This window comes from Pagrus pagrus (assembly GCF_965226575.1).
Source record: "Pagrus pagrus genome assembly, chromosome: 1".
NCBI lineage: Eukaryota > Metazoa > Chordata > Actinopteri > Spariformes > Sparidae > Pagrus > Pagrus pagrus.
In genome coordinates, this window is record NC_140185.1 from 32,543,178 (window position 1) to 32,556,713 (window position 13,536).

Consider the following 13,536-nt stretch of genomic DNA (forward strand, 5'->3'; position numbering starts at 1 on the left):
TTCATCAGCTATAATTTACGATAAATAGCCAATAATACATCTGCCCAATATTAGATGTGCTAGTATGATTAATAGCAGCAGAAGCAACTTGTCTGGTGGTCTAATTAATGGGGATGCAGGGATGAAGTGGAAGCGCTTGTCTGGTGAGAGCCGAGCGTCTGTCGGTGTGAGCGTAGCATAGTCAGGATGGTGTATTCACAAATGCTCGTGCAAATTGGTAGTGTTAGTGTCCTTTGCCGGTACCATACGTTTGCAGAGATGTTTAATTGCTACAGTCAGGTCCTTTGGCTTGCCAGTTACATCTGGTTTAAAACCAAATGAACTGGTGATTTTGTCTTCTTTTTTGCAATTTGCTCCTCCAAAATTACATCCGCTGAAAGTGCGTGCAGTGCTGGTGCACAGCTGCAGGAATATATCAGCAATCGCCGATTGATGGGCTGACGGTGGCCGGTTGGAAAATTTTAACATATCGCCCAACCCTAATTTATAGGCTCATGTCATATTTTCATGTCCTGTATCAACAGTAAAACCCTTTGTAGCTGAATGGACGACAGACAGACATACATCATTTTTCAGTCAATCAAAATTCCAATTTAATACATGACAAAAGATCAAAGATACAGATACAAATCCACATGTTTGATGTTTTGAGTCACTTTTCTTTTCCTTACTTTCAGTTTGGAATATTTAGGTTGATGCCTTCGCCTTCCTTACAGGGATCTGCAGGGACAAAGACAGAGACAGAAATCAGTTATGTCTGATATCACACATCTTGTTTTTATTCTTTAATCAGACAGGTTTTAACCGAAGCACCTGTCTTGGAGTCAAATTCGAAGTCAGGTTCTCCTGAGAAGCCAAGGCAGGCTGCCTGCTGCTTAAACTGTTCCAGGTCAGAGTCCTTCAGGGTCCGCTCTTTGGCTGGAAACCAAAAAAATAAAAAATTGCATCTTGCATTGCATGTACTGTGTATATAAAATGTGTTATTTTCTCTCTGTGACTTGTTCGTTCCTACCCAACAAATAAACATGATGACTGCTGATCACATCGTCCACCTTAATAGTGCTTTCAAAGTTCATAGCGCGAAGGTACTGGTCGAGGCCTCTGATGGTGCAGTTGCTGCTGAGGACCAGACAGCCGTCACAGCTTGGCAGCACATGGAACCTCGTGGTGGTGTTGCCGACTGAGGACAGAACAAAGTCAGAAAATTCTAATAAAACAACTACTCTATTCACATTCAAACAGATACTGTGTATCTTGGCCTTAGATTGAAAACCTAAGATAATGTGTGATAAATGTTCTGACTGTGTTACTCTCTGTTTGAGTCATGACTGTAAAAGGTGAAAAAGAGTCTTCATACTGTACACATGTAGCTGGGTCTGTGAAAATTGAAAATGTCATTGAAAATAAAGATATGGATTTAGGAAAAAAATATTTAAAGTAAGTCTTTTTGTATAGTCACTGAGCTCCTTTGAGCTGAATGAGCTAAATCATCAGCATGCTAATGTGTTGATGTTTAGCAAGTATAATGTTTACCATGTTCAACAGCTTAGTTTAACATTGCATAACACAAATTTACAATTTATAAACAGCAATCATAGGTTAATTTGTCAATACATAGAGAATGTTTACTTTAAAATATTGATCATAGGTATGTTTTTAAATGTTTTATCAACTGTGTCTACTCTTCATATCTTCCAGTATCATGTCAGATCAGGTAACTTACGTGCCATTGTAGCAACGTTGCCATCAATAGTGTAATTGACTGTCATGCCATAGCAGGATCCATTTCTGAGAAAAAACAGAGCAGGAGTTGAGTTCATCTTCTTATTAAGGACTTCTTGTCCACGTTGGCTTTAAAAGTTAAGACTCCTTCTACTGATGAAGACTTAAACTACTGTTAAACTACTATTTCAAAGTGAAGATGCTCTACCTTTAAGCCAACAGAGACAATAGTCCGAGTCCCCATGACCAACAACTCTTCAGTTCAGGGTTGACAACTGACAGTTGACTTGAAATCAGCAAACTTGTTTATTTCTGTTGTCATTTTCAGTCGTAACTCACATTTATATGAAGTAAAACACACTGGTACAACCTATTTATTAAATACATTTAATCAGAGTGTTGGCTGTCTGTAATATAAAGTCTATATAAAGAGGGTGCTTTATGCAAACAGATGCATGCATTCAGCCTTGTGACTGTGAGTGAAGATATTTTACAACCCAAGGTAGAAGCGAGCCAGTAGGAGTCAGGTTTTTATTTAGGTTCTTATCCAACTATAAGAGACAACTATAAGTCACATCATCCGCCGCCATGGACTTCACTTTCACTGCTACGCCGACGACACTCAACTCTACATCACCACCAAAACCATCGCTCCAGCCATTCTCTCCACCCTCACCAACTGCCTTACCGACATAAAAACCTGGATGAACCACAACTTCCTCAAACTCAACAGCAATAAAACTGAAATCATAATCTTTGGCCCAAAATCCACCCTCCCCACCTCCCAGAACTTCTCACTCTGCATCGATGGCCACTCTGTCACTCCCTCCCCCCTGGTCAGAAACCTTGGCATCTACATGGACCCCACACTCTCCTTCAAGTCACACATAAACCATGTCACCAAGACATCCTTCTTCCACCTCCGGAACATAGCACGCCTCCGACCCACCCTCTCCTTCCCGGCCGCCGAAACACTAATTCATGCATTCATCACCTCCAGACTCGACTACTGCAATAGCATCCTGTATGGTTTCCCCTCCTCTATTCTTCAAAAGCTGCAATATGTTCAGCATGTTCAACAGAAGCTATGATGTCGTGTACTGTGTTATCTCACAGCTTGTGCTCCTGATGTATGATGACTTCTTTGTCGCTGGACGGTGATGCCATGGTGTTCATCCAGTAGCCATCGCTGGCATTCAGGACGTTGTTAAATATGGCGGTATCGGTGTAACCCATGATGAGGTGTGTCATGCCGAGGAGCTGCAAATAGACATGAAATCAGTTAGTGACAAACATTAATAGAAGAAAGGCTGAGTAATTCTGAAAAAGAATCATACTCTTGTTCAATTAGTCTTTAATTAGATAGTTCATCTTTTATATCATATCTTTGCTAATCTTTTAACGATTTTAATAAAGGATGAGCGACACTGAAGAAAATGTAGTGACCATCTTGAGGTAGAAAGAGGCCATCACTGATTTTAAAAAGGACCCATCTTTAGCAGCATGGAGATGCTTTTTAAAATCCGACCAAGAAACATAGCAGCTGACATCACAATTCTAGTTGCATATTTTCATTGTGTATCCTATTAGCAATCCGGAGCAAAAGTCAAGTTTTTAAGTTCGAAAGATTCGGATTGCACATTAAATTTAGTAATTTGTGATGTGAAAACTTTTATAGCAATGACATTTTTGGCCAAATTGCCCAAACTAAACATCTGGAAAACAATGAAAAACAATCAAGTCCACATCATGATAAAAACGTTTTTTAAACCTGTTTCCCAAGTTTCAGCACTTCCTAATCAAAACAGAGATCATTGCAAGTGGTTGCCTTGATTGGAAACAAGTCACAACTTGGAAAATTTACGATTAAAGCTTACTTAAATGCCATGCTAATGCTAACACATGAGACACACAAAACTGAGATTGAATGCCTCATTGCTAATGCTAACCTGAAGGTGCAAGCAGGAAACAGAGAAGGACTTACCACGGAGGGGTCTTCCAGAGACAAAGGCGTGACTAAGGGTTTGCATTCTTCAGGTGTCAGAGCCGAGACACTCAGAAACAGCCCCGCAAACAAGAAGAGACTGCTGAACTGAAGATTCATGATGCTGCAGTTGGTCGGAAGATGAACACAAACACCAAGTGGGAAGTTTGACTGGACAGACCTCAGATGAAAGCTGCTCAACTGAGATCACTGAGCCGGTCAGCCTTTATAGAAGCCGCTGTGACAGTTACAACCCTCTAGATTTTGACAATATTTACATTTTTGATCCAGAGTTGGGTAAGCAATGTTTCACCGTCAGCTTATCTCTGTTTGGTCAAAAGGGATTTTAAGGTTTTCTGTGTAGGAGTTACAGAAGTTCATAAGATAAGATAAACCTTTATTGATCCCCAGTGGGGAAATAATGTTGTTATAGCCCAATGACACAAGTAAGGACAGACGAGCATAGAGAGTAAAGAACAAGATAATAAAGTTATATACAACTTAAATAAGAACAAAAAAGAAACTTTATATTTTGGGACAAAATAAAACCAAAGTGAAAGGATGCACCATATGGATTAATTTTAACAGATAACCGATAATTACCTGCTTCTCAATGCTGATACCGGTAAGTTAACTGGTAATGTCACATTTTTGCATTTTAAATAGAAGTTCATAACCTGTAGTTTTTGCACACCTGAGGGTAAGAAAGGCTAAGATGTAGTGAACAAACATGGATGATTCAGTATCCCATAGCTCAAACTAGATTTTTATTGTGTTAAAACATTTAAACTTTTTCCAACCTCTCTTGTGGATCATGTCATGCAAATTACAATCATTGTTTCTGAAACTGTAAAAAAACATCCAAACCAATGACACCATGTTTGGCTGTCTAGTCTACAATGTGTGGCTCTACTGAGGTGCAGCAGTTTGATGTTGTCACAACAGTCTTCTTCTTCCTTTCTCTTCCTCCTTTTTCTTCTTCTACTTCTTCCTTTTTCTATTGGGGGATCGTAAACAAGGAGTCGACTGTTTGTAATCGGGTAGTAATCAAGTAATCAAGGAGACATAATTAATAATTGGAACCGATATACATTTGCAGTAATTTACTCAGTTTTGAGGTACTAGTATTTCCATTTTCTACTACTTTATACTTCCACCCAGCGCCAAAGTATTGCATTTTTTTACACAAAAAAATACCATTAATCGGTGAATGCTGAATATCGGGCCCCAATAATCGGTCTACCCTTATTCGAAACCAACTTTTAAGGACCATACTGCCACTTACAATTCCTGTGTGTGAGGATGCTGCACTTGTTAAGTCAATGAGAGAAATTTGGCTTTGTTTTATCCATTCATCAGCTATAATTTACGATAAATAGCCAATAATACATAGAACTGGTGATTTTGTCTTCTTTTTTGCAACTAGCTCCTCCATAATTACATCCACTGAAAATGTGTGCAGTGCTGGTGCACAGCTGCAGGAATATATCAGCAATCGCCGATTGATGGGCTGACGGTGGCCGGTTGGAAAATTTTAACATATTGCCCAACTCTAATTTATAGGCTCATGTCATATTTTCATGTCCTGTATCAACAGTAAAACCCTTTGTAGCTGAATGGACGACAGACAGTCAGACATCATTTTTCAGTCAATCAATATTCCAATTTAATACATGACAAAAGATCAAAGATACAGATACAAATCCACATGTTTGATGTTTTGAGTCACTTTTCTTTTCCTTACTTTCAGTTTGGAATATTTAGGTTGATGCCTTCGCCTTCCTTACAAGGATCTGCAGGGACAAAGACAGAGAAAGAAATCAGTTATGTCTGATATCACACATCTTGTTTTTATTCTTTAATCAGACAGGTTTTAACCGAAGCACCTGTCTTGGAGTCAAATTCGAAGTCAGGTTCTCCTGAGAAGCCAAGGCAGCCTGCCTGCTGCTTAAACTGTTCCAGGTCAGAGTCCTTCAGGGTCCGCTCTTTGGCTGGAAACCAAAAAAAAAAAAGAAATGATGCTTCTTGCGTTGCATGTACTGTGTTGAATATAAAATGTGTTATTTTCTCTCTGTGACTTGTTCGTTCCTACCCAACAAATAAAGAGCACGACTGTTGATCACATCGTCCGCCTTAACAGTGCTTTCAAAGTTCATAGCGCGAAAGTACTGGTCGAGGTCTCTGGCGGTGCCGTTGCCGCTGAGGACCAGACAGCCGTCACAGCTTGGCAGCACATGGTACCTCGTGGTGATGTTGCCGACTGAGGACAGAACAAAGTCAGAAAATTCTAATAAAACAACTACTCTATTCACATTCAAACAGATACTGTGTATCTAGGCCTTAGATTGAAAACCTAAGAAGATGTGTGATAAATGTTCTGACTGTGTTACTCTCTGTTTGAGTCATGACTGTAAAAGGTGAAAAAAAGTCTTCATACTGTACACATGTAGCTGGGTCTGTGGCTTTAGATTTTGGCATTGAAAATAAAAATATGGATTTTGGAAAAAAAGATTTAAAGTCAGTCTTTTTCTTCCAAGTGTATAGTCACTGAGCTCCTTTGAGCTAAATGAGCTAAATCATCAGCATGCTAATGTGTTGATGTTTAGCAAGTATAATGTTTACCATGTTCAACATTGCTCAACACAAATTTACAATATATAAACAGCAATCATAGGTCAATTTGTCAATACATAGAGAATATTTACTTTAAAATATTGATCATAGGCATGTTTTTAAATGTTTTATCAACTGTGTGTACTCTTCATATCTTCAAGTATCATGTCAGATCAGGTAACTTACGTGCCATTGTAGCAACGTTGCCGTCAATTGTTAAATTGAATGTCATGCCATAGCAGGTTCCATTTCTGAGAAAAGACAGAGCAGGAATTAAGTTCATCTTCTTATTAAGGACTTCTTGTCCATGTTGGCTTAAAAAGTGAAGACTCCTTCTACTGATGAAGACTACTACACTACTAAGAATACTGTTTATGTTTGAAAGTTCTGAAAAAAGTGGAACCAGATTTTTGGATTGTGTTGTTAAACTACTATTTCAAAGTGAAGATGCTCTACCTTTAAGCCAACATAGACAATAGTCCGAGTCGCCATGACCAACAACTCTTCAGTTCAGGGTTGACAACTGACAGTTGACTTGAAATCAGCAAACTTGTTTATTTCTGTTGTCGTTTTCAGCCATAACTCACATTTATATGAAGTAAAACACAGTGGTACAACCTATTTATTAAATATATTAAATCACAATGTTGGCTGTCTGTAATTTAAAGTCTATATAATGCAAACAGATGCATGCATTCAGCCTTGTGACTGTGAAAGCTGAGTGAAGATGTTTTACAACCCAAGGTAGAAGCGAGCCAGTAGGAGAATATCTAACCGGTAGAAGGAGCGTGAGTCACAAGCTGTAACTTCCCGACTGCAAGTAAATCTAGAAGCTGGGGAGGGAGTTGGGAATGAGACAACTTTCTTACAGACTGGACCTTGAACTAACCACATTATTTTGTTGGGCCACAGGTTATGATGTAAAGTAGAACCTATTTAGGACCGGAACATCCGCCGTGTGGGAGTCTGTGTTACAAAACGGAGAATGCTAACTGACTAACAGCATATAAGCGAGTACAAGTGATCCGAACGTCAGCGGTTCCTATCCTTCTCTGTATTTGGTTTTGGGAAGTTTGACTTATACTTCATCCTCAGAAGTATAAGTCCAACCTCTGATTTATTTTTGTCTAACCATATGATTACAGCAGCTATCATGTCGTGTATTTGTACGGTTGATGTTGCACTGTTATCTCACAGCTTGTGCTCCTGATGTATGATGACTTCTTTGTTGCCGGACGGTGATGCCATGGTGTTCATCCAGTAGCCATCGCTTGCATTCAGGATGTCGTTATAAATGGCGGTATCTGTGTAGCCCATGATGAAGTGTGTCGTGCCGTAGAGCTGCAAATAGACATGAAATCAGTTAGTGACAAACATTAATAGAAGAAAGGCTGAGTAATTCTAAAAAAAGAACCATACTCTTGTTCATTTAGTCTTTAATTAGATAGTTCATCTTTTATATCATAACTTTGCTAATTTTTTAACGATTTTAATAAAGGATGAGCGACACTGAAGAAAATGTAGTGACCATCTTGAGGCAGAAAGAGGCCATCACTGATTTTAAAAAGGACCCATCTTTAGCAGCATGGAGATGCTTTTTACAATTCGACCAAGAAACATAGCAGCTGACATCACAATTCTTGCTGTATATTTCATTGTGTGTATCCTATTAGCAATCCCGAGCAAAAGTCAAGTTTTTAAGTTCGAAAGATTCGGATTGCACATTTATTGTGGTAATTTGTGATGTGAAAACTTTTATGGCAATGCCATTTTTGGCCAAATTGCCCAGTCCTATGTCTAAACATCTGGAAGACAATGAAAAACAATTCAGTCCACATCATAATAAAAAAGGTTAAAAATATTTTTAGCATTGCACCCTCTGGGTTTGTCACAAATTGTAGCTCATTTATCCTAAAGAGAAATGTACGATTCAAGCTTACTTAAATGCTAATGCTAACACATGAGACACACAAAACTGAGGTTGAATGCCTCAGTGCTAATGCTAACCTGAAGGTGCAGGCAGGAAGAAGAGAAGGACTTACCACAGAGGGGTCTTCCAGAGACAAAGGTGTGACTAAGGGTTTGCATTCTTCAGGTGTCAGAGCCGAGACACTCAGAAACAGCCCCGCAAACAAGAAGATACTGCTGAACTGAAGATTCATGATGCTGCGGTTGGTTGGAATATAGCTGAACACAAACACCAAGTGGGAAGTTTGACTGGACAGACCTCAGATGAAAGCTGCTCAACTGAGATCACTGAGCCGGTCAGCCTTTATAGAAGCCGCTGTGACAGTTACAACCCTGTAGATATTGACAATATTTACATTTTTGGTCCAGAGTTGGGAAAGCAATATTTCACCGTCAGCTTATCTCTGTTTGGTCAAAAGGGATTTTAAGGTTTTCTGTGTAGGAGTTACAGAAGTTCATAAGATAAGATAAACCTTTATTGATCTCCAGCGGGGAAATAATGTTGTTATAGCCCAATGACATCGGTGAATGCTGACTATCTGACTACCCAATAATCGGTCTACACCTGTTGGAAACCAACTTTTAAGGAGCATACTACCACCTGCTGTTCCTGTGTGTGAAGATGCTGCACGGCTTTGTTTTATTCATTCATCAGCTATTATTTACGATAAATAGCCAATAATACATATATCTGCCCAATATTAGGTGTGCTGGTATGATTAATAGCAGCAGAAGCAACTTGTCTGGTGGTCTAATAAATATTATGATTAATGGAACATTATGGAGATGTTGTATCCGTAGTCAGGGCAGTGTTAATATGGTATATTTAAAATACATTATGTTACATAATGTTATAGAAAGGATATGAGATATAATAAAGGTTGTGTGTAGTAATAAATAGTAGTATAACAAAGGTTATAGTATAATACATTCATTTAACATATGGTGGTATTGTACACCATAGTCTAAAGTAAACATTATATAAAGTGTAGTCAAGCATTATGAATCAGAGTCATAAGTACACTTTGTATCAATCATTCACTGATTTGTTGAGTTGACCTTGGCCACAAATACACTGAGTATACAGGACAGCAAACGGCTGCTTTGATCCAGCTATAACCCCGCTGGTCTGTGTCATGTCCTCTCAGTTATTTACTGGGGTTCTCGCTACAAATGCTGCATTCAAGCTAGGGATGTTAATCATTAATCGATTAATCATGGTTAAGAATTTAACCAATTAAAAATGTCTTAATCGACAATCAGAGACGGGCACAAATACATCAAAGAGTATCTTACAGTAACAGATTACAAGTTCATTCAAGTTCATTTGTTTTATTTGGATTTGAATGAATATCTGTGTCAGTTTATTGTAGTTTAAAAAGATGGGAAAATATCTGATTTAGCTTAGACCTAATTTGCATTTTGCATTTTCAAGTTAAGTTCACATAAATTAATCAGCTCACACATTCAATTCTAACATAAAAATACAAACCTATAGTGTGTTAATGAACGTACAGTATCGCTTACTGTCTGCATGCGGACGGGTTTTTCAACATGTGCCACAGTTTAAGTGATTTTCCAGTTTATGTTGTAAACACATTTTTTTTTAAACGCAGCATTATGTCTATTTTTAAATGTGAACCTCACAGTAAACCTCCCAGAAGGATTTCTATCTGATTTTGTGGTCCGCAGTGGAAGTGTGTGCGTGTGTGTGTGCACAGTTCATGGGGCTATGTTTTTTTTGCATATGCACAAACGCATGTAAGAGTGCATGTTCTTCCCTAAGTGTACAGACTATAGACCTTTCACACATAAATCTGGGAGTTTAAAAGTACTAAAGATGGTGCTGACCTTAAAAGCTACATTGTGACAGTAATACAAAAAATATCAAATAAATGCCATTCAACAGTCTGACTCATGTTACTTATGTTTGGCTAGAAAAACAATATTTGTTTTAACTGTAGGATTAAACTCACACAGTAGAAGGGGCCACAGATTATCGATTTAACAGCTTCTACTGCATATACCTCTCTATGAAATACTGCTTTACCACAAAGTACATGTTTTGTTTTTCCAAGAAACTACTCATTCATGTGTCACTGTCCAGGTTGAATGACCAGGGTCAGAAATGTGTACAAAGAGTTCTGAGAAACTGTGGCCATATGTAATCATATCTTATCGGGGAATCAATCAGACTTTGGCATTTATTAGATTTGTGTCTGTTTTCGCCTGGGAGACAGGAAACAGGCGCTACTTTTTATGGAAATCTTTGCTACTATAGATTAATAAAGATGGACTGAAACCACAAATGGGGAGGAAAGGTTCACATGGTCTTTACAGTTCCCTGATTCTTGTGGAGGCTATTTGGACTTAGTCCAGATTCTTTGCGGTATTCACAGCTGTAGGAGTGGCCCAAGAAATAAACAGGATATACGTCATCCACAGAGTGTGCCCATGGGAGGAGAGGAGTTTCCTGTCTTTGAGGAGTGCTGGCCATCATGCCATGCCCACAGCCGCTCTGTGGTTGCCCAGTGTCCAAGCTGGTTACACCAAATTTGAAAAAAGACCTGAATATGACTTCTTCTCACCTCTTAACTGTAGAGGATTATAGAAGTGTTGCGCGCTGTTGCTGTGTTGCAATAGCTACAGAATCAAATTAATTTCATAACTAAAATTTGGCATCCAGAAATGAAAACATTTCAACATCCATCCAACAAACCAACATCCATCAACACAGAAGAACAGTCACATGCCAAAGTACCACCCCCATGTTTTTGTTAAACCTCAAGCATTGTGGTTGTTGTCGCAGTTGGACATCATAGTGGAAAAACTCATCGCTCATTGAGTTTTCCTGCACATTTACAAGAAAAACAATATTTCCCATACCAAAGAGAAGCACTGATGTCTGACATTTTCTGTTAACACAACCAGAAGCATCGGATTTGAAAACCCTGTAACCCTCACCCTAACACTATCAATCCGCAACATATCAACAATAATAAATGGATCTGTGATGTTTACTTCAAGCTGTATACATAACAGATGCAAACAAGAAATAGCACTTAAATTATAGTAGTGTATACAGTAGGCAGATCTCGTGGGACACGATCAGAGACCTGACACTAAGTCGGTCTGAAATCTGAAGGGATGCCACGGTGACATCATTTTTCCATTGGTTAATAAACTCAAGACAACACCATTGTTATCGATTAGACGATAACTATCTGTAGAGCGCTGTATTAATTTACTTCTAATGCAAAGCAAACATTTCCTACTGCTGCAGCTTCACATTAAACGCAGTTGGCTTTAATGATCAAGTAGTCACAGGAAATGCAATGTGTTCAGTGAGTTTAGCACTCACCACTGTCGTTCACCAAATTGGGTCTTCAAAACAAGCCAAAGGTCATTTTTAGCATTGAATGGCAGCAGATGAATTGTGAATATTTTACAGTCTCTGGAAACGAGATGGAGTTGTTTCCAGACCCCCCCCCCCAAAAAAAAACTCTGGACTCTGAACCCTGACCTTTCAGACTGACTGTCTTTTTGCACTCACAACATTTCATTTAATTTCACATTTCAACAACAACATATCATACAGAAACTTTTTGCTACTATTTTCTTACACATACATGGTAGATTCTTATATTTTATTGTTTTTTTTAATGTCAGTAAATGTCTTTATCTGCTGTGAACTTTATTGTTTGCTTTAGTGTTAGGAAATGTCTGTCTGTTGTGCTCGGGCACTTTATTTCTTTCACCGTGGGATAGTGATGAAACGTCTTTTCGATTCCTCTGTATGTCTGGTACATGTGGAGAAATTGACAATAAAGTAAACTTGAAATGAAGAGCTGCACACCTCCAACTTATCAGTGAGGAAACCAACTCCTTTTCCCTCAATGTCATCCCGCTCCCTTTTAGCATTGGACTTAAATTGGCCAAAAGGGCGCTTTTCTTTTTCGTGTGTGACAACAAATCCTCTTACATTGTCTCATTGGTCAACTCTCGTGAGGTGAAAAGTGATATGTGACTCCTGCCTCTCTGTGTTGACACAGAGGACACGAGTTTGTAATTGTACATTCTGTTGTCCGACTAAATCTTTTCAAGGAAGTAAGACCAATGATGGGAGCCCTGGGCAAGTAGTCTAATCGGTGTATGCCTGACCACCGAGAGCACTGACTACTGTGACAAGCCATACTGTAAAATAATGTTGCATTTGTACTATGCATAGCAATTGTTTTTCATAAGACTTTCGTAAGCATATGATAAAATGGTTCTCTTCATGTTAGTAACACTTCAGGTATAATTCTCTTCTAACAGAGGATCTTATAACTAACCTTTCCATAACAGCACATTCACTGCTCCCCTTGTGTCAGGTTTCACCCCATGAAGTGTTCCTGCCAACCACAAAAGGTTTTACTGCTCAGTCACATGGATTATTCCCTTGCAATTGGATTATGAGTATAGAACAAGTCCTCAGTCTGAAGAGGCACATTAGAGAATGGCTCTCCTTTGCCCCAATAACATTAGTGCTGCACAGAGCCGCCAATTAAGAAGCAGTCTGTAGAGGTCCGTCTTGACTTTTATTGGCTAAACAAATTTGATGAAAGTTTGTGGTTTTGACCTTTTTGTTGCATTAAGGTTGAACTGGAGGCATTGAGAAGCGGAGATTCGGTAGAAAAAGGCAGACTATTCAGGCCCTACTTCACAACAACAGATCAAAGGTGTGATTATTTGCTTTGGAAGTGTTCATTAGGTGGTTCGAAAGGAGAAAACTCCATCTCCCTATTTAGTGAAATCATGTTATTTCCAGTTGGCAGAGATCATTAAAACTCTCCTGGTCACTTTATATCCTTTGCTTAAAAATGTTGCTGCAGAGCCAATGTGAATATTATTACACTGTGGATCCCCATACATCTGTCTCTATTCCTAGTTTTGCTAAACAGCTTGAATTGAGACCAACAAGTGCTTAACAATGGTTTCATCAATGTTTTTAAAGAGCAATCACACACCCAGTGAAATTCTTGTTTTTTTGCTGACCTCATCGGTTCAACTCCTCATCTTGATTGTCACTTTGACAGCCCTATTAGCCATTATAGGCTGTTACAGCTGTTGTAGCATCTCTTTTTTCCGTTTGAACCCAACCGTCTTCAACCAGCTTTAATCGATGAAACGTTTCAATGGGCTGAATTGACGATGATGAATGATGGTTACAGTGGTTACAGACCTGCAGTCTTACTGTAAGAATACTA

The 13,536-nt window shown here is 38.8% G+C and overlaps 2 protein-coding genes across 2 annotated transcripts; both read right to left on the reverse strand.

Annotated features, from left to right (window-relative positions):
* Positions 1 to 609: 609 nt before the first annotated feature.
* Positions 610 to 3,869, reverse strand: LOC311254214 (uncharacterized protein). The gene is made up of 6 exons (XM_084347854.1): positions 3,707 to 3,869; positions 2,837 to 2,982; positions 1,724 to 1,788; positions 1,013 to 1,180; positions 814 to 918; positions 610 to 720 (listed from the first exon to the last, which is right to left on the reverse strand). Exons 1-6 carry the CDS (start codon positions 3,824 to 3,826, stop codon positions 674 to 676), a joined length of 651 nt encoding a protein of 216 aa, XP_084203980.1. The 5' UTR covers positions 3,827 to 3,869; the 3' UTR covers positions 610 to 673.
* Positions 3,870 to 5,423: 1,554 nt separating this feature from the next.
* LOC311254385 (uncharacterized protein) lies at positions 5,424 to 6,591 on the reverse strand. The gene is made up of 4 exons (XM_084348113.1): positions 6,506 to 6,591; positions 5,799 to 5,966; positions 5,593 to 5,697; positions 5,424 to 5,499 (listed from the first exon to the last, which is right to left on the reverse strand). The coding sequence occupies exons 1-4, from the start codon at positions 6,549 to 6,551 to the stop codon at positions 5,453 to 5,455; spliced, it is 366 nt and encodes a 121-aa protein (XP_084204239.1). The 5' UTR covers positions 6,552 to 6,591; the 3' UTR covers positions 5,424 to 5,452.
* Between the last annotated feature and the right edge of the window lie 6,945 nt (positions 6,592 to 13,536).

Coding starts and splice junctions, on each gene's coding strand:
- LOC311254214 (XM_084347854.1), bottom strand. CDS start 3,826: ATGAATCTTCAGTTCAGCAGTCTCTTCTTGTTTGCGGGGCTGTTTCTG. Junction 1,789..2,836: donor ATACATCAGGAGCACAAGCT/GTGAGATAACAC, acceptor GTTTTTTCTCAG/AAATGGATCCTGCTATGGCA. Junction 919..1,012: donor TCATCATGTTTATTTGTTGG/GTAGGAACGAAC, acceptor TTTGGTTTCCAG/CCAAAGAGCGGACCCTGAAG.
- LOC311254385 (XM_084348113.1), bottom strand. CDS start 6,551: ATGACATTCAATTTAACAATTGACGGCAACGTTGCTACAATGGCAC. Junction 5,698..5,798: donor TCGTGCTCTTTATTTGTTGG/GTAGGAACGAAC, acceptor TTTGGTTTCCAG/CCAAAGAGCGGACCCTGAAG. Junction 5,500..5,592: donor CGAATTTGACTCCAAGACAG/GTGCTTCGGTTA, acceptor TTGTCCCTGCAG/ATCCTTGTAAGGAAGGCGAA.